We start from the raw sequence: 13,503 nt of genomic DNA, 5'->3' as shown, positions 1-13,503 counted from the left end.
AATGATAGAGATCTGATTCAATATCCATGTTTCTACAGGAATGAAAATCCAGTCATGAAAGTACAAACGAGACACTTATGTTTAATGAAATGCAGCCAGTTAAGTGCAAAACTTTGGATTGTTCTGACAGTCACATTGGCAAAACACCATTATAAATGAAATTAATGACTGATAAGCTGGATTAACCACATTTCATAGTTTAAAGGGGGGGGGGGGGGGGAGTGCATTGGATACAACATTCCCGGTTCAATTTTAGTCATTAAATGTACCAATACACTTTCAGTGCAAATACTGTATATAAAAATCTTCATGCACCTTTGCTTGAAGTTTTGTATTGACATAAAAAGAATAATAAAAAAAATAAAATAAAAAAAAAGCATAATGAATCTCCATCTACTGAGTCTTTAGTTTTTCATTAAGGAAATTAAAGAGGAGCTCATACAGAAAGCTGATGATGAGAATGAGTCCAGTGCTGGAGAAAACACCGAACGATAGTAGTGTAAACATCATGTAGAGCAGGAGGAGAACGAGGAGGGTGCGATAGCTGGCCAGAAACCGCAGGCTGAGACGGACTCGCTGAGGACGTTCCCTCATCTGCCGCGTCACTGGACTCTTCCGTCGTTGCTCCGCCACAACCGAGGAACTGCTCAGGTAGTGTCGTCCTAGTCGGCCTAGGAGGTCCTGTCGAGAACATAACGCTTCCATGTGGTCTCCCAACTACAGAACACAAACAACATGGTCACATTTGACTGAAATTAAATGCAAAGACCATAATAAAGGTAAAATTTTGGATTACACTGCAGGCAAAAGCAATATTCTTACTCTTGCATTAATAAAGGTTGAGATCCGAAACAGCAGTCGAACCAAAAAAGCATTTTCGTAGCTCCTGATAGGCTGAAGCTCTGGGTCTCCTTGATATTCGATTTCAAATCGGCGAAGACCATTGATGATCTGTAAAAAAAGAAAATTATGCATGTAGAAAATCATTAAGATTTGCAAAATGAATATGTTGAAGAAGATCGGCATTCTAAAACTCACCTGCAACCTGCCCAGGTCTGTTAACACAAGGCCATTCTCACTCGGTATGCAGTCAGGGAGTTGTTTAGATGCTCCTTCATCGTCTACAGACGCCACATTGACCAGCAGCTGAGACAGCTGCCCTGCATTTAACTGTACAATATAAGAACCAAAATTAAGTTGTTCACCTTTCATTTTAAGTAATTATGTAAATATATGCATAGGCGTTCAAAAGTTCGTGGTCTGTAAGATTTTGTTCCCCAAAGAAATACTTTTATTCAGCAAGGACACAATATATTATTAAAGTGACAGTAAAGACATTTATAATGTAAAAAAAAAAAAAAGATTCCTTTTTTCAAAAAATGCAGTTCTTTTAAACTTCTGTTCAAACTTCTGTACTGTTCAAAGAATCTTGATTTTTTTTTATAAAATATTTATATTATATCGGTTTTCAACAAGTACCGACTTTGGTACCAAGTTGGTTACGAAGTTTAAAAATGTGAAGCTTTGAGCCTGCTTTCAAGCTCTTTCAAACATTCCCGTGCGTTGATCATTGTAGCCAATCACGGACATATATGTTGAGCGTGTGAACACAATGGCCAATCAGGTGTTTATGAATCCACTGAACAGCGCTAAAAGCATCACATTTTTTAAAATTCAGTACGTACTTAGTATCAAAGTCTGTACTTTTGACAACACTAATGTTTCAAAGTATTACTGTTTTTACTGTATTAAGCAAATAAATATAGTCTTTGTAAGCTCTTCTTTCAAAAACATTAAAAAAAATTACAGACCCCAAACTTTTGATGTACATCCTAAGTAAAAGCAGTTCTAGACTGACCCGAAATATTTGGCAGAGATAGTCCAGAGCTTTGTCGAGGAACTCATGAGTTTTCTTCACACCCTCTCCCAAATCGTCCATCTCTCCACCAGTAAACGTGTTGTTATGATCCAACGAGCCGACGGAAAACCATGAGAGAAAAGAGCTGTTTGCAGCCATTTCCGTAGAATGATCCGATATCCGTTTAGCAGTCTGTCGGGCTTGGGCAATAATCTGGATGAGTTTTAACACCTGGAATTGACAGAAGGAATCAGTCTGTTATATTCCTTTCTGTGGTAACATTTCAAGTATTCATGAAAACACGCTTATCGTATGCATTCAACACTGATTTTTTAGCACATCTATCAGCATTCATTTTCAGCTTACAATTTTCCGTAGATCAGGACCAAACATCAGGCTGTACTGGCAGTCCTGCCCTTCCAGGCTGTAAACATGACTTTTGACCTTGAAGACGCTGTCCGTCCCCATTGGCTGGCGGGAAGAAAGGAAGCTGCCACCATGCGAAGGTGTCAGGAAGACACGGTTCTGTCTTTGGAGAATGGCATGCTCCGGCTCCAAGAACAGCTGCTCAGCTGGAGACATAAACTTGCTCATAAAAAAACAATATCATATAATAAAAATCCATGGGGTGTTCTACAAAAACACTTCTCAAAAATCCATTCTAAAATACCTTTCTGGATCATCTCTGACAGGTTTGGTTGAACAAAGACTTTGGCAACCCTAAAGACCATCAGAGCGTTTTTGGCATTGACCAAGTCTGTGCGCATGGCTCGATTCAAGAAGACCTGGAAAAGCTTTGTGTACATGAGCAGATTCTCCTGGACAAATGAGGCCCTGTAAATGACAAAGACCAAAAACCCTTTTGGTACACAATGATCTGAAAATCACAAACTGTCAAATTACATCAAGTGCTCTCTACCATTAAAAAGTTTGGGGTAGGAGTTTTTGAAATGTCTTTTATACTCACCAAGGCTGCATTTATTTGATCAAAATACAGTAAAACAGTAACAATTTAAAATGTTCAGTCTTCAGTGTTACATGATCCTTCAGAAATCATTCTGATATGCTGATTTTAACTATGACAGTTAATATGTTTGTGAAAACCATGATACATTTTTCAGGATTCTTTGATGAATGTAAAGTTCAAAAGAACAGCATTTATTTGAAATAGAAACATTTTGTAACATCATAAGTGTCTTTACTGCCACTTTTGATCAATTAAATCTGTCTTTAATAAATAAAAGTATTAAATCTCTTAAAGAAATTATACTGTATATATACCGTTTGAACGGTGGTGTATGAAATCCTTTAATAAGCACCCAACTTATAAAATACCATTTATCGGGAACAGTTCTGTTCTGGCCGCCATCTGCTTGAGTGTTGTTTTTTTCTCCAGTGTATCTCCAAGGCTGGATGTAACTAAGCCATGTCTCTAGTACCTAAAACAACAAAATAAACACAATGCTTTCAATTTAATGCATTTCTTTAGCATCATATCCCTCACTATGTTTTGAACAACACATAATGTCTTTGTATAAAAGTAGGCTCCAAATGTCAGTGAGCACTCAAGGACATTTACCGCTCTGAATGAGGCATCCAAAGGCCAATGTCCAAAGCAGTGTTGTAGAAAGACATACAGCTTTTGCTGGACAAACCTCTGCACCACTACACTGTGGGAGACAGAGAGTGGAGGCTTATTGACAGAGCAGTAAAACAGAAGACAGTTCAATCAAGTCCACGGCACCTGATCGGGTGAATAGCTCCTCTTTACGACATGCCACCTTAGATTTACGCATGTTTTAGTTCTATAGCCTGATCCTCAGGACAAGCTGACAAATGCTAGCAAGCTGTAAAAACCCACCGCTTGAGCTCCTCCAGAGGACTGCTGTGGGAGTGGGCAGAGGGCGAGGACGAGATTGTCTCCGGTTTCAGGCTGCTGGAGAAAGCATGCAGATGCTTGACTAGGAGACGCACAACAAGGACGTGCTCCTCTGTAGGTGTGAAGGGCTCCTAAGACATGATCCAAACACAAGTCAGACTTTTAAAATTACTAAAAACATCTTTGAGAACCCATTTATACCTGGTAATAACTAGTTTGACTGACATTTACATGCAGTGACAGATTATTTGAACGACACATCTGAAGTTCATTTGAGAAGCTCAATTAAATTCATTAATTTTTTTCTTATAAAGTTTCATAATGTATTCTCATAAATACTGATGTATATTTTTCCTTGCATCACACTGCTTTTGCTATAGTTCATGTATAATTTGAAACTAAAGCATTTCTCAAAAGTTTTAAGTGTAGTAATAACATGGTAACATGCAAAAATCTTAAATGTTTGCACATTTAAGTCATTAATAAGTTATTATCATTAAGTTATTAATCAGATACAAAATATGTTTTTTTAAATGATGACTGAAAAAAGTTATGATTTTTATATGCTCGCATTTGACCAGGTCAAAACTGATATGGAAATCTGAAAATAATCTGCAGTTTTATGCATTATAAGGGTTACAACAACAATGAGATTTCTGCTCAAAATAAACAAAGAAATATTTTTATTTAAATAAAATTAAATGAAAATTTGAAATAAAATGAAAATAAAAAATTGAATGTACTCTTAAAGGGATAGTTCACCCAAAAATGAAAATTATCCTATAATTTACTTACCCTCAAAACATCCTAGGTGTATATGACTTTATTCTTTCAGAGTTATATTAAAAAAAATTATTATTAGTCTTCCAAAATTTATAATGGGAGTAAACCCATATTTTGAAGCCCAAACAAGCGCATCTATCCATCATAAAAATAATCCATACGATTTCAGGGGGTTAATAAAGGCCTTCTGAAGTGAAGCGATGCATTCTTGTAAGAAATATTATATTATATATATATATATATATATATATATATATATATATATATACACACATATACACATATATATATATATATGATTGATTGATTGATTGATTGATTGATAGAGAGAGAGAGAGAAAGAGAGAGAGAGAGAGAGAAAGAGAAAGAGAAAGAGAGAGAGAGAGAGAGAGAGAGAGAGAGAAAGAGAAAGAGAAAGAGAGAGAGAGAGAGAGAGAAAGAGAGAGAGAGAGAGAAAGAAAAACTATTATAAAGTAAACTCTTCTATTATAGAGTAAGCTATTATAAAGCTTGAAAGAGCCAGAATATTGTTTTAATACAACTAATTTAATATAAGTCATATACGCCTAGGATGGCTTGAGGGAGAGTAAATTATTTTTGGGTGAACTAACCCTTTGAGCTAAATGCGTTAACAAACGTGCAGAAACAAAATCAAAATGTTTGTTACTACTAGGTGTAAATCTGATCAGTCTCATTTGTCCACTTGTGATCAGAATATCTGAGACTGATGTCAACACCATGTGTAAAATAAACATGTATTGTTTCATCCACAGTGGAATACTTTCTCAAAACCAACATACCTGAGGCTTCACACATACAGTTGAAACAAGTTGGCATTTTAGAAAACAAAAGATGTCTGGGCAATTTGGTCTGGATATTCTGTGTAGTGTAGTAGTGTTTGCACAGTTGAAAGCATAAGAACAACCACTCCAAATAAGAGAAAATTACACCAAATAAAAAGAGCAGATCACATAAAATGGGTTAAAATCACCATGTAAATAGACATGCTTTTACGAACACAGTTTCTCACATTTATAAGCTCTCAGCGTCACAATATCTCGTAATTATTTAGATCACAAGACAAGTTATTAGTCACGTTAATTCAATCACACATTATAATCAGACCAAATCTCCCAACCTAAAGACTGGCCTTAAACATTAGTGTTAAAACCAACCCCTAGTCTAACTCCTAACTGATCTTAGGTTACCTCCAGGAAGCCCGTGGAACTGAATGAAAAGGTAAAAGTACTTGGTATGTGTGGAGGGTCCCAGAGCCTGGTGGGGCGGGGGGTTGGCACAGCATGCTGGACATACTGAGGCGGTACTGCAACAACGCCAGCTGAAGGACTCATCACAAACGGGTGGAAGGGAAGGGGAAGAGAGGAACAAAGTAGGGGGAGGAAAAGAAGAAAAGGGGGAGAGGAGCAGGGCAGTGAACATGAGAATAGAAAGGAAAAAGGACAGAGTGCAATCCAAGAAAAATAGTTGGACATAGTCAGGACCGAAATGGGGGTGTACAAAAGAAAGAGACAAATCGATATTGACCACAAAAGACACAAATGCAATGAACATGAAGATGATGCAGTTGTCCTTTTCGTACCAAGGCAAACCTCTAGTGTAAGGCTGAGTGGCATTTAAAATAGTGACTTTGATTTTCTAACTATATGGCCAGAGGATATACTCAAGAAATTTATACTGAAAATGCTTTTCTGTGACTTACATTTTCCAAAAAGGCAAAACAAGCTTAGGAATGATGCTAACTAGAGTATAAACTATGGTATAAACTTAATTGTACAATCGTTTGCCTCAGGAAGCCGGCACCTCTATAAATCCAAATAAAACCGAATGGAGCTTATGTGAGCAGAAAAGGAGACACTGCATCTTTAAAGATTCACCATGAAATATACCAATAAAAGTCACAAATTTACACTTTTTTCTTTCTTTTTTCTTTTTTTTTTTTTTTAGACAAAGTAATTAATTCTAAATAAATTCAGGCCATGCAAACAGAATTACATATTTACTGTGTAGACTTTTTCCATCACTAGAGCTTAACAGTTCACCCCCAATTAATGGAAATTCTGTCAGTTTACTTATTTCATTCCAAATCCATATACTATTATTATTATTATTATTATTTATTTTTTTTTCCAAGGAGAACTATAGTAATGAATGCTGAATATCCAGCTTTGCCATCACAGGAATAAAATACATTAAAATAGAAAATTATTTTAAATTGTAATAATATTTCACAATTTTACAGTTTTTGTACTTTTGATAAAATAAATTCAGCCTTGGTTAGAATAAACTTCTTTAAAAAAAATCTTACCAACTCAACACTTTTAAACAGTAGCATATGAAAATTGTTATATTACAGGAAAACTAAATCTTTTGGTTGTGTTACATAGAAAAAATATAACAGCATACAGGTTTGGAACAACATGATGATTAAATAATGATTGAATTTTTATTTTTGGGTGAACCGTTCCTTTCTTTTTCAGTAAATTGGTGACTTCCAGTTTATTTTATCTAGCACATGTTAAATAAAAGATGCCACACTTAATATGCTCTGGGCTGACTGGAGGGAGACTTGCACTGATATACTGACTGTAAATAACGCACGGACAGGGAAATAGACTCGGAAACCAGAGACACCAAAAGCTTACATACATCCCACAGCCAAAGAACAAAGACGGAAGACATATCAAGGAGCCAGCGGGCTGCATCATGCAGAATCAAACATGAAGCAATAACTCTACTACTTCAATCACATGCCAATTGTTTACTGTCCCTGTGCTTATTCTGCCCAAATCATCAAACAACAAAGAACAGAGTAAACATGAATTAAAAAGCTGTATTTCTTTTTTATCCCCTTCTATTTTCAGCAGTCATATGACTTTGGGTTGATTTTAACATAAGTCCTTGAACACAGGAAATAAAACAGTTCAAGGAAGATTCATGTTCTACACAATTAGTTCTCATCTACAGAGGCCAGAAACCACTAGGGGGCCTCAGTCAACTTCCAAAGAGCTATTCAAGATGACCAAAAACAAAAAAAAACAAAAAAATCACATGAAAAACATCAGCAATATGCTTTAAACACATTCGGACTGGATTGAGAGGATGATGAAGCACCCACAGCCAGCTATAAAAGACATAATTGTTCAGCTAACATTTAAAATCAACAGCTTGATCTGAAATAAGGCCAATAAGTGGATTATTTAGAAAACTCCCATATGATTGTCAATTAAATGGATTACCTCAAAAAAACAAAGGAAATTATTGATTTTTTTTTTTTCATTATTTTTTTTTTTGGACGGGAGACAGAAGTGCATATATTGCATATTGTACTCCAACCAATCTGTTTGTAGTACATCATGTAATACATACCCTTCATACCCTTGTATTACACAAGAAAATTACAAAAGACATGTTTTAAAGAATAGAATAAGCTAGGTCAACTGCAATGACAAACTCTGACTTGAATAAAATAAAATATTTTATATACAAAATCAATTTAGAAATTACTACAAATGACTCAGAAATAGTTATTTAATGTTGATTTAAGCAAAAATAGCTTAAAATGTGAATTTTAAAATGTATAATAGCACTAGCAATAACACATTTAGCTTTAAAGACAAAACCACAAAAATTAGTTCTGTGTTTTTGTAGCTCATATCCATTAGCCATACATTGAGGTTATCTATATGCTAGTATACTCTTAAAAGTAAAAAAGCACGTAGCATGGATATACATGACATTAGATCAGTCAGAATGACTTTGATGATGAACAGGAACATTTTCCCCCCTTAAAATTGCTTACAAAAATCTAGGATATATCTGTAAACAGAGCACATGTGTGTCATTCACAGAGGGAGAGGAAGTGCATAAATCAGGGTGGGTGTCGTGCAGCAGTTCCTATGCAGTGCAGTGGGAAGGGGTTGGAGGGTGGTGGTGTTCAGCCAGCCAGCCGTGCGCAGCGGAGAAAGGGAGTGTGTAGCTTTAAGGGCCTGTATTTTGTTCTTACCTTCACCTGAGGAGACTGCAGCTTCTGGTACATCTCCAGAGAATAGTGATGGAGCCACATTTCCACAAACACCTTTAGAAACACACAACCATGAAGTGCATGCCAAAATGTAAAGTAAACTCTTGCATGAGTTTCAAAGGGATAGTTCACCCAAAAATGAAAATTCTGTCATCATTTACTCACCTTCAAGCTGTTCTAAACCTGTATAAATTTCATTGTTCAGCTATACACAAAGGAAGATATTTGGAAGAATGTTTGTAACCAAGCAGATCTATAGAACAACTTGAGGGCGAGTAAATGATGACACAATTTTAATTTTCATTTTAGGGTGAACTATCCCTTAAGAACGTGTTTTCGTACCTGCAGAAGAGTCTCTGACCTCCAGATCTCTTGAGCGGCAGGGTCAGCGTTGACTGAGGGTTGATGGGTAATATGACGCTTCAACAGGCTGGTGCTATAACCACCGTATCCAACATAAGGCACACTGGGAGACCTGGGAGAGAAGGCATATAAAAGTTTTAAAAAATTGGAGTTTATTTACTGAGAAAAGGATTTTTAAAATGAGTTCATGATACCTCGAAGCAGGAGAGGCCACGGTGCCCCTGGTGTCTGAGAAAGGTGATGGAGGCACATTGCCTTCTGTAGGAAGAAAGTACTTGAGGTAGGTGTCGACAAGCACAAAGTACGCGCTGTCTGAGCAACTCCCATGCTGCCCTGGAGGGTAGTTCTGGAAAGATTATTAAACAACATTTCAACATACAGCCAATAAAATCCTGTAATGCTTATATTTATTCTTGAAAAATGACTGCAGCTTTTACCTTTGGTGCAATTAGACTGGAGGCAAAGTTGAACATATAATATTCAAAAGGATCTGCAAAACATTAAGAATAGATATTTATGAGAGAAAGATAGAGTGATGAAACAGCCTTGTAACAGTTACAGAAAGTTATATAACACAATTTATTGTAAAACACAAAAGTGAGGGTGAAAAGACGTACTGAGGGATAGAAGGCCTGACATGGGGAACTGAATTTTATTGTGAAACAGAGGGCAATCCGGCAGAACCCCTGCCTGAATGGATGACTTTATAGGACCCTGTGCAAACAGAACACAAATAAATACAGACATGGTTACTAACGCTGTGAAAATAACATCAGTTATACTTTGAAATTAATCAGGGATAATGCACCAGAACCTAAATGAATACCTCTGAACATAAACATAATTAATGGACATAATTCTTTAAAACAAACTTCAGTTAATTTGAGTGTAGAGCACACTTACCGGCAGATAACTGACTGGAAACTCATACTTGTATTCCTCAGCTTGTAGTTTGTAAACCAATTTCATCATGGGACCACTGTTGAATGAATATTTGATTACATTACATTTGAAAATTTGATTACATCAGGGCTAAATTTTTATATTTACACTACAGTTTGCAGTGGGTATGATTTTTTTTAATGCGTTTAGAATTGTTATACACACCAGGGCTACATTTATTTGATAAAAAATACAGTAAAAATATAAAAATATATATTATATAAAAATATATATTATATAAAATCATATATACACTGTTGTGTGTGTGTGTGTATAATATATTTATATATATATATATATTATATATATTTAAAATATAACACTATTTATTCCTGTGATGGCAAAGCTGAATTTTCAGTAGCCATTACTCTTTAAGTGTCACATGATCCTTCAGAAATCATTCTAATATGCTGAATGTGTGCTCAAGTAAGATCTTATTATTATTATCATCATGTTACATTATTAATGTTGAGCTGCCTAATATTGTTTTTGTAAACAGTGAAACCCTTTTATCGGGATTCTTTGATAAATAAAAAATTCCAAAGAACACCATTTATTTGAAACAGAAATTTTTTGTACATTAAAAACATTTTTACTCTCACTTTTGATCAATTTAATGCAATTTAATGCATCCTTGCTGAATAATTATTTTTTTCCCCCCAAAAAACAAATTTAAACAATAGTATATATATATATCAGATTTAGTACAAAATAAAAAGAACCTTGGGTCCAGGAAGTCCATGGCGATGTTGTACTCTGCTGATCGAGCCTGCAGAAACCGAAGATTCCAGCCAGTAAGGACTCCATCCAGGCTACCGAACACACTCTCTACCAACCAGGGAAAGATGGCATGCAGCTCCTAATCAAACATGTCATATAAACACAAACAAGACTTTTTATGACTTTCTTGATACAAAGAGCAGGGAAGCATGCATGCCAAATTTTAAATAATCCAAATAAACATAAGCCTCAGAAGAGCCAAGAAATGAAGCGAGAGTACAGGCATGTACGGCCCATAAACGCTCATATTAATCTGAGAAAGGCAGTCACAGAGTTCAGCACTAAACAAACATCATTCATTCAGACAACACAGAGTTGAGTCAGGGTGAGGATAAAGCGGTGCCAGCAGGACAGCAGCTGGTCCAGTGCCATGTGCCAAGCAGATGACACTGCATTTAATCTCTAATACATGAGCAACGGCGCATTTCTCTGATGAATCGAGAGAGAAAAAAAAAACTCCTATGTTTGGTAAAAAATGCAACGGTTCCTCCATGTTAAACTATAAAAGTGCATCGTAATTACAACACTGTAAATAACATTAATAATAAATGTACAAATAATAAGGGGTTCAACATTGCCACATGTATTAAATCAGAAAACTGTACCTTTGCAGGGTAATCATCTAGAATTTTGCCCAACTCATGACATCTTTGATGAAGAGGTTTATTGGTCCAGTCTAGCTTTAAATTGGCCTGAAGACATCAAGACACAAAGGTTAGAAAAAAAAGAAATATATATATATATATATATATATATATATATATATATATATATATATATATATAGATAGATAGATAGATATAGAAATATTACACACACACATCTAGTACTAACCAGAAGATAACTGGGCTGTTGCAGGGCTGGTGCGGCCATGGAAACTCAGACCACAGATCAACACCAAACCTGAAATAAATGCCAGTAATGTAGTAACGTTACAATTACATTTCAAAACATTCAGCATTTTTAGTGAGGTAACGTTAGTACTTCTAGCACTCCCTAAAGTGCCAGTGAATGTTATCAGTGAATGTTATCAGTGAAAAACAGCGTATTGCATGCTGCTTATTAACTAACCACTGTCAGACTATCTTTAAACATAACATTTGAATTTGTCTAAATATATTTCTATCTAATATTGCCGCTAAGAGGTTAGCCAGCTAGCTCCACTATCAGCTAACTGTGTAGCATGCACACTAACGTTAGTGAGTTTGCGCTATCAAACAGCTAAACGCTCAGTTCTCGGGTTCACGTTCACTTGAAACAGATATTAAACGTGACAAATTAGTTTTGAGTAAATTACCTCACACACAAGAGAGAGAAAAATAATATTTCTAGTAAATTCCAATAGACCGCGCTTACATCCAAGAAGAGTCAAATACGATAACTATGATGTCATGTCCGCCTACTAGCACTGTAACAGCGCCATCTATAGGCTGAGAGCTGAGAATGACGTAACGAATAGAAATGATCTTTCTAGAGTAATTATAAATAGATGCCCTATATTCAAACAGCTTTGGTCTGACAATGGATCTTTTATTATATGCTAATATTAAAAATGAACTTAAATGAGAAGAAATAGGCTTATTTAAAACAAATCCCAGTAATTAGGGTTTATTTTTTTTATAAATACACATTTGTGTTGAATATACTATTATTTTATTAGCTATGCATCTCGCATAAACTATGAATTTGTGAAAGCTTAATATCTAATCTTTGTGATTATATAAAACTCAGAGAGTAATAAAGGCAAGACTATGGAAAACATTTGTCAAAGTAGATAGACTTCAAAAAGAACCAGAGGCAGAGTAACACCGATAGCGCAAACAAAACAGCAGCCTAATGCAATAAAAAATGTGTCACGTCCAACAGCCTTAAGAGTTGTGTAGATATTTCTACACTTCTCAGTCGAACATATCCATTTATTCAGTTTAAGTAAGAATTTTACCACTTAGCAGACACTAAATATTGGCAATATGGATATGTAACAGCAATATTACGAAAACAATAATCATTTTTTTTTTTTTATCTGTAAAAATTGCATTATATAAGCTCTCAAATTTGCTCAGTGTTTGAAATAAATGTTAACCTCACCCCAGAAAAAACTCAGACATAATGAAGAGCTCATCTTTAATTCAGAAAGCAGCCATGTCTGTTCCAAGTGAATGTGGTTAATAATTGCTTTTATATAAGGCTCATCTTGCATTTGAAATACAACAAAATAATGAGGTGTGTATTGCAATAATGTCACTGATGTGAAGAAAATGTGAGAAGCATCTCACTCGGTTTTCATTTATTATTGTTTGAGTCTTGAGATGAATTTATTAATCATTCCAAGGGAACTTGCATTTTGAAGGAGATTGCTTTTTGAGTTGTAAAAGTATTCAAAATGTGTATTAAAATAATACAGAACCAGTTACTAATCTTTCTTCTTTCTTACACCATTCTTACAAGGAGTCTCTTATAATTTCTCATCATGCTCAATCAACACATTTAGCATTACAGAGAAAATATCAAGTGCAACATGGGAAAAGTCTCAGCTGTCATTTCCATCTCCATCTAAGAAAATCCACGAAAACTCTGAATGTTATGATGAATGGATATAGTGATGCCTTTTCTTTCCCTTAAAGGGATCATGAACTGCATTTTTGAAAATTTTTATAATGTTCTAAGGTCCACTTATAATGTTAGGAAGTTTTACATCAAAAAACATCATCATTAAAGTGAAAAAATTAAATTTGTTTTTGTGCACAAAAAGTATTCTTGTCACTTCATAACATTAAGGTTGAAACACTGCAGTCACGTTGACTGTTTTAACAATGTCTTTAGTACTTTACTGGACCTTTATAGTGGTGGTTAAAT

At 35.2% G+C, this 13,503-nt stretch overlaps 1 protein-coding gene across 3 annotated transcripts; it reads right to left on the bottom strand.

The window, feature by feature from the left end:
- Positions 1–72: 72 nt before the first annotated feature.
- On the bottom strand, positions 73–12,045 carry smpd4 (sphingomyelin phosphodiesterase 4). 3 transcript variants are annotated; one of them, XM_067376912.1, is made up of 20 exons: positions 11,945–12,045; positions 11,482–11,550; positions 11,253–11,339; positions 10,590–10,726; positions 9,829–9,904; positions 9,543–9,639; positions 9,363–9,415; positions 9,120–9,271; positions 8,905–9,037; positions 8,545–8,616; positions 5,770–5,859; positions 3,720–3,868; positions 3,438–3,528; positions 3,194–3,297; positions 2,529–2,692; positions 2,225–2,430; positions 1,859–2,089; positions 1,039–1,170; positions 823–951; positions 73–717 (listed from the first exon to the last, which is right to left on the bottom strand). In XM_067376912.1, exons 2-20 carry the CDS (start codon positions 11,518–11,520, stop codon positions 394–396), a joined length of 2,466 nt encoding a protein of 821 aa, XP_067233013.1. In that variant the 5' UTR covers positions 11,521–11,550; positions 11,945–12,045; the 3' UTR covers positions 73–393. The 3 variants fall into 3 exon arrangements, with proteins under 3 accessions (XP_067233013.1, XP_067233014.1, XP_067233015.1); XM_067376913.1 differs by having other exon boundaries at positions 12,004–12,045; XM_067376914.1 differs by lacking the exon at positions 5,770–5,859.
- Between the last annotated feature and the right edge of the window lie 1,458 nt (positions 12,046–13,503).

Source organism: Chanodichthys erythropterus, chromosome 22 (genome assembly GCF_024489055.1).
Source record: "Chanodichthys erythropterus isolate Z2021 chromosome 22, ASM2448905v1, whole genome shotgun sequence".
NCBI classification, from domain to species: Eukaryota; Metazoa; Chordata; class Actinopteri; order Cypriniformes; family Xenocyprididae; genus Chanodichthys; species Chanodichthys erythropterus.
Note: the sequence above shows the minus strand (reverse complement) of the source record. Positions and strands in the feature narration are given on the sequence as shown.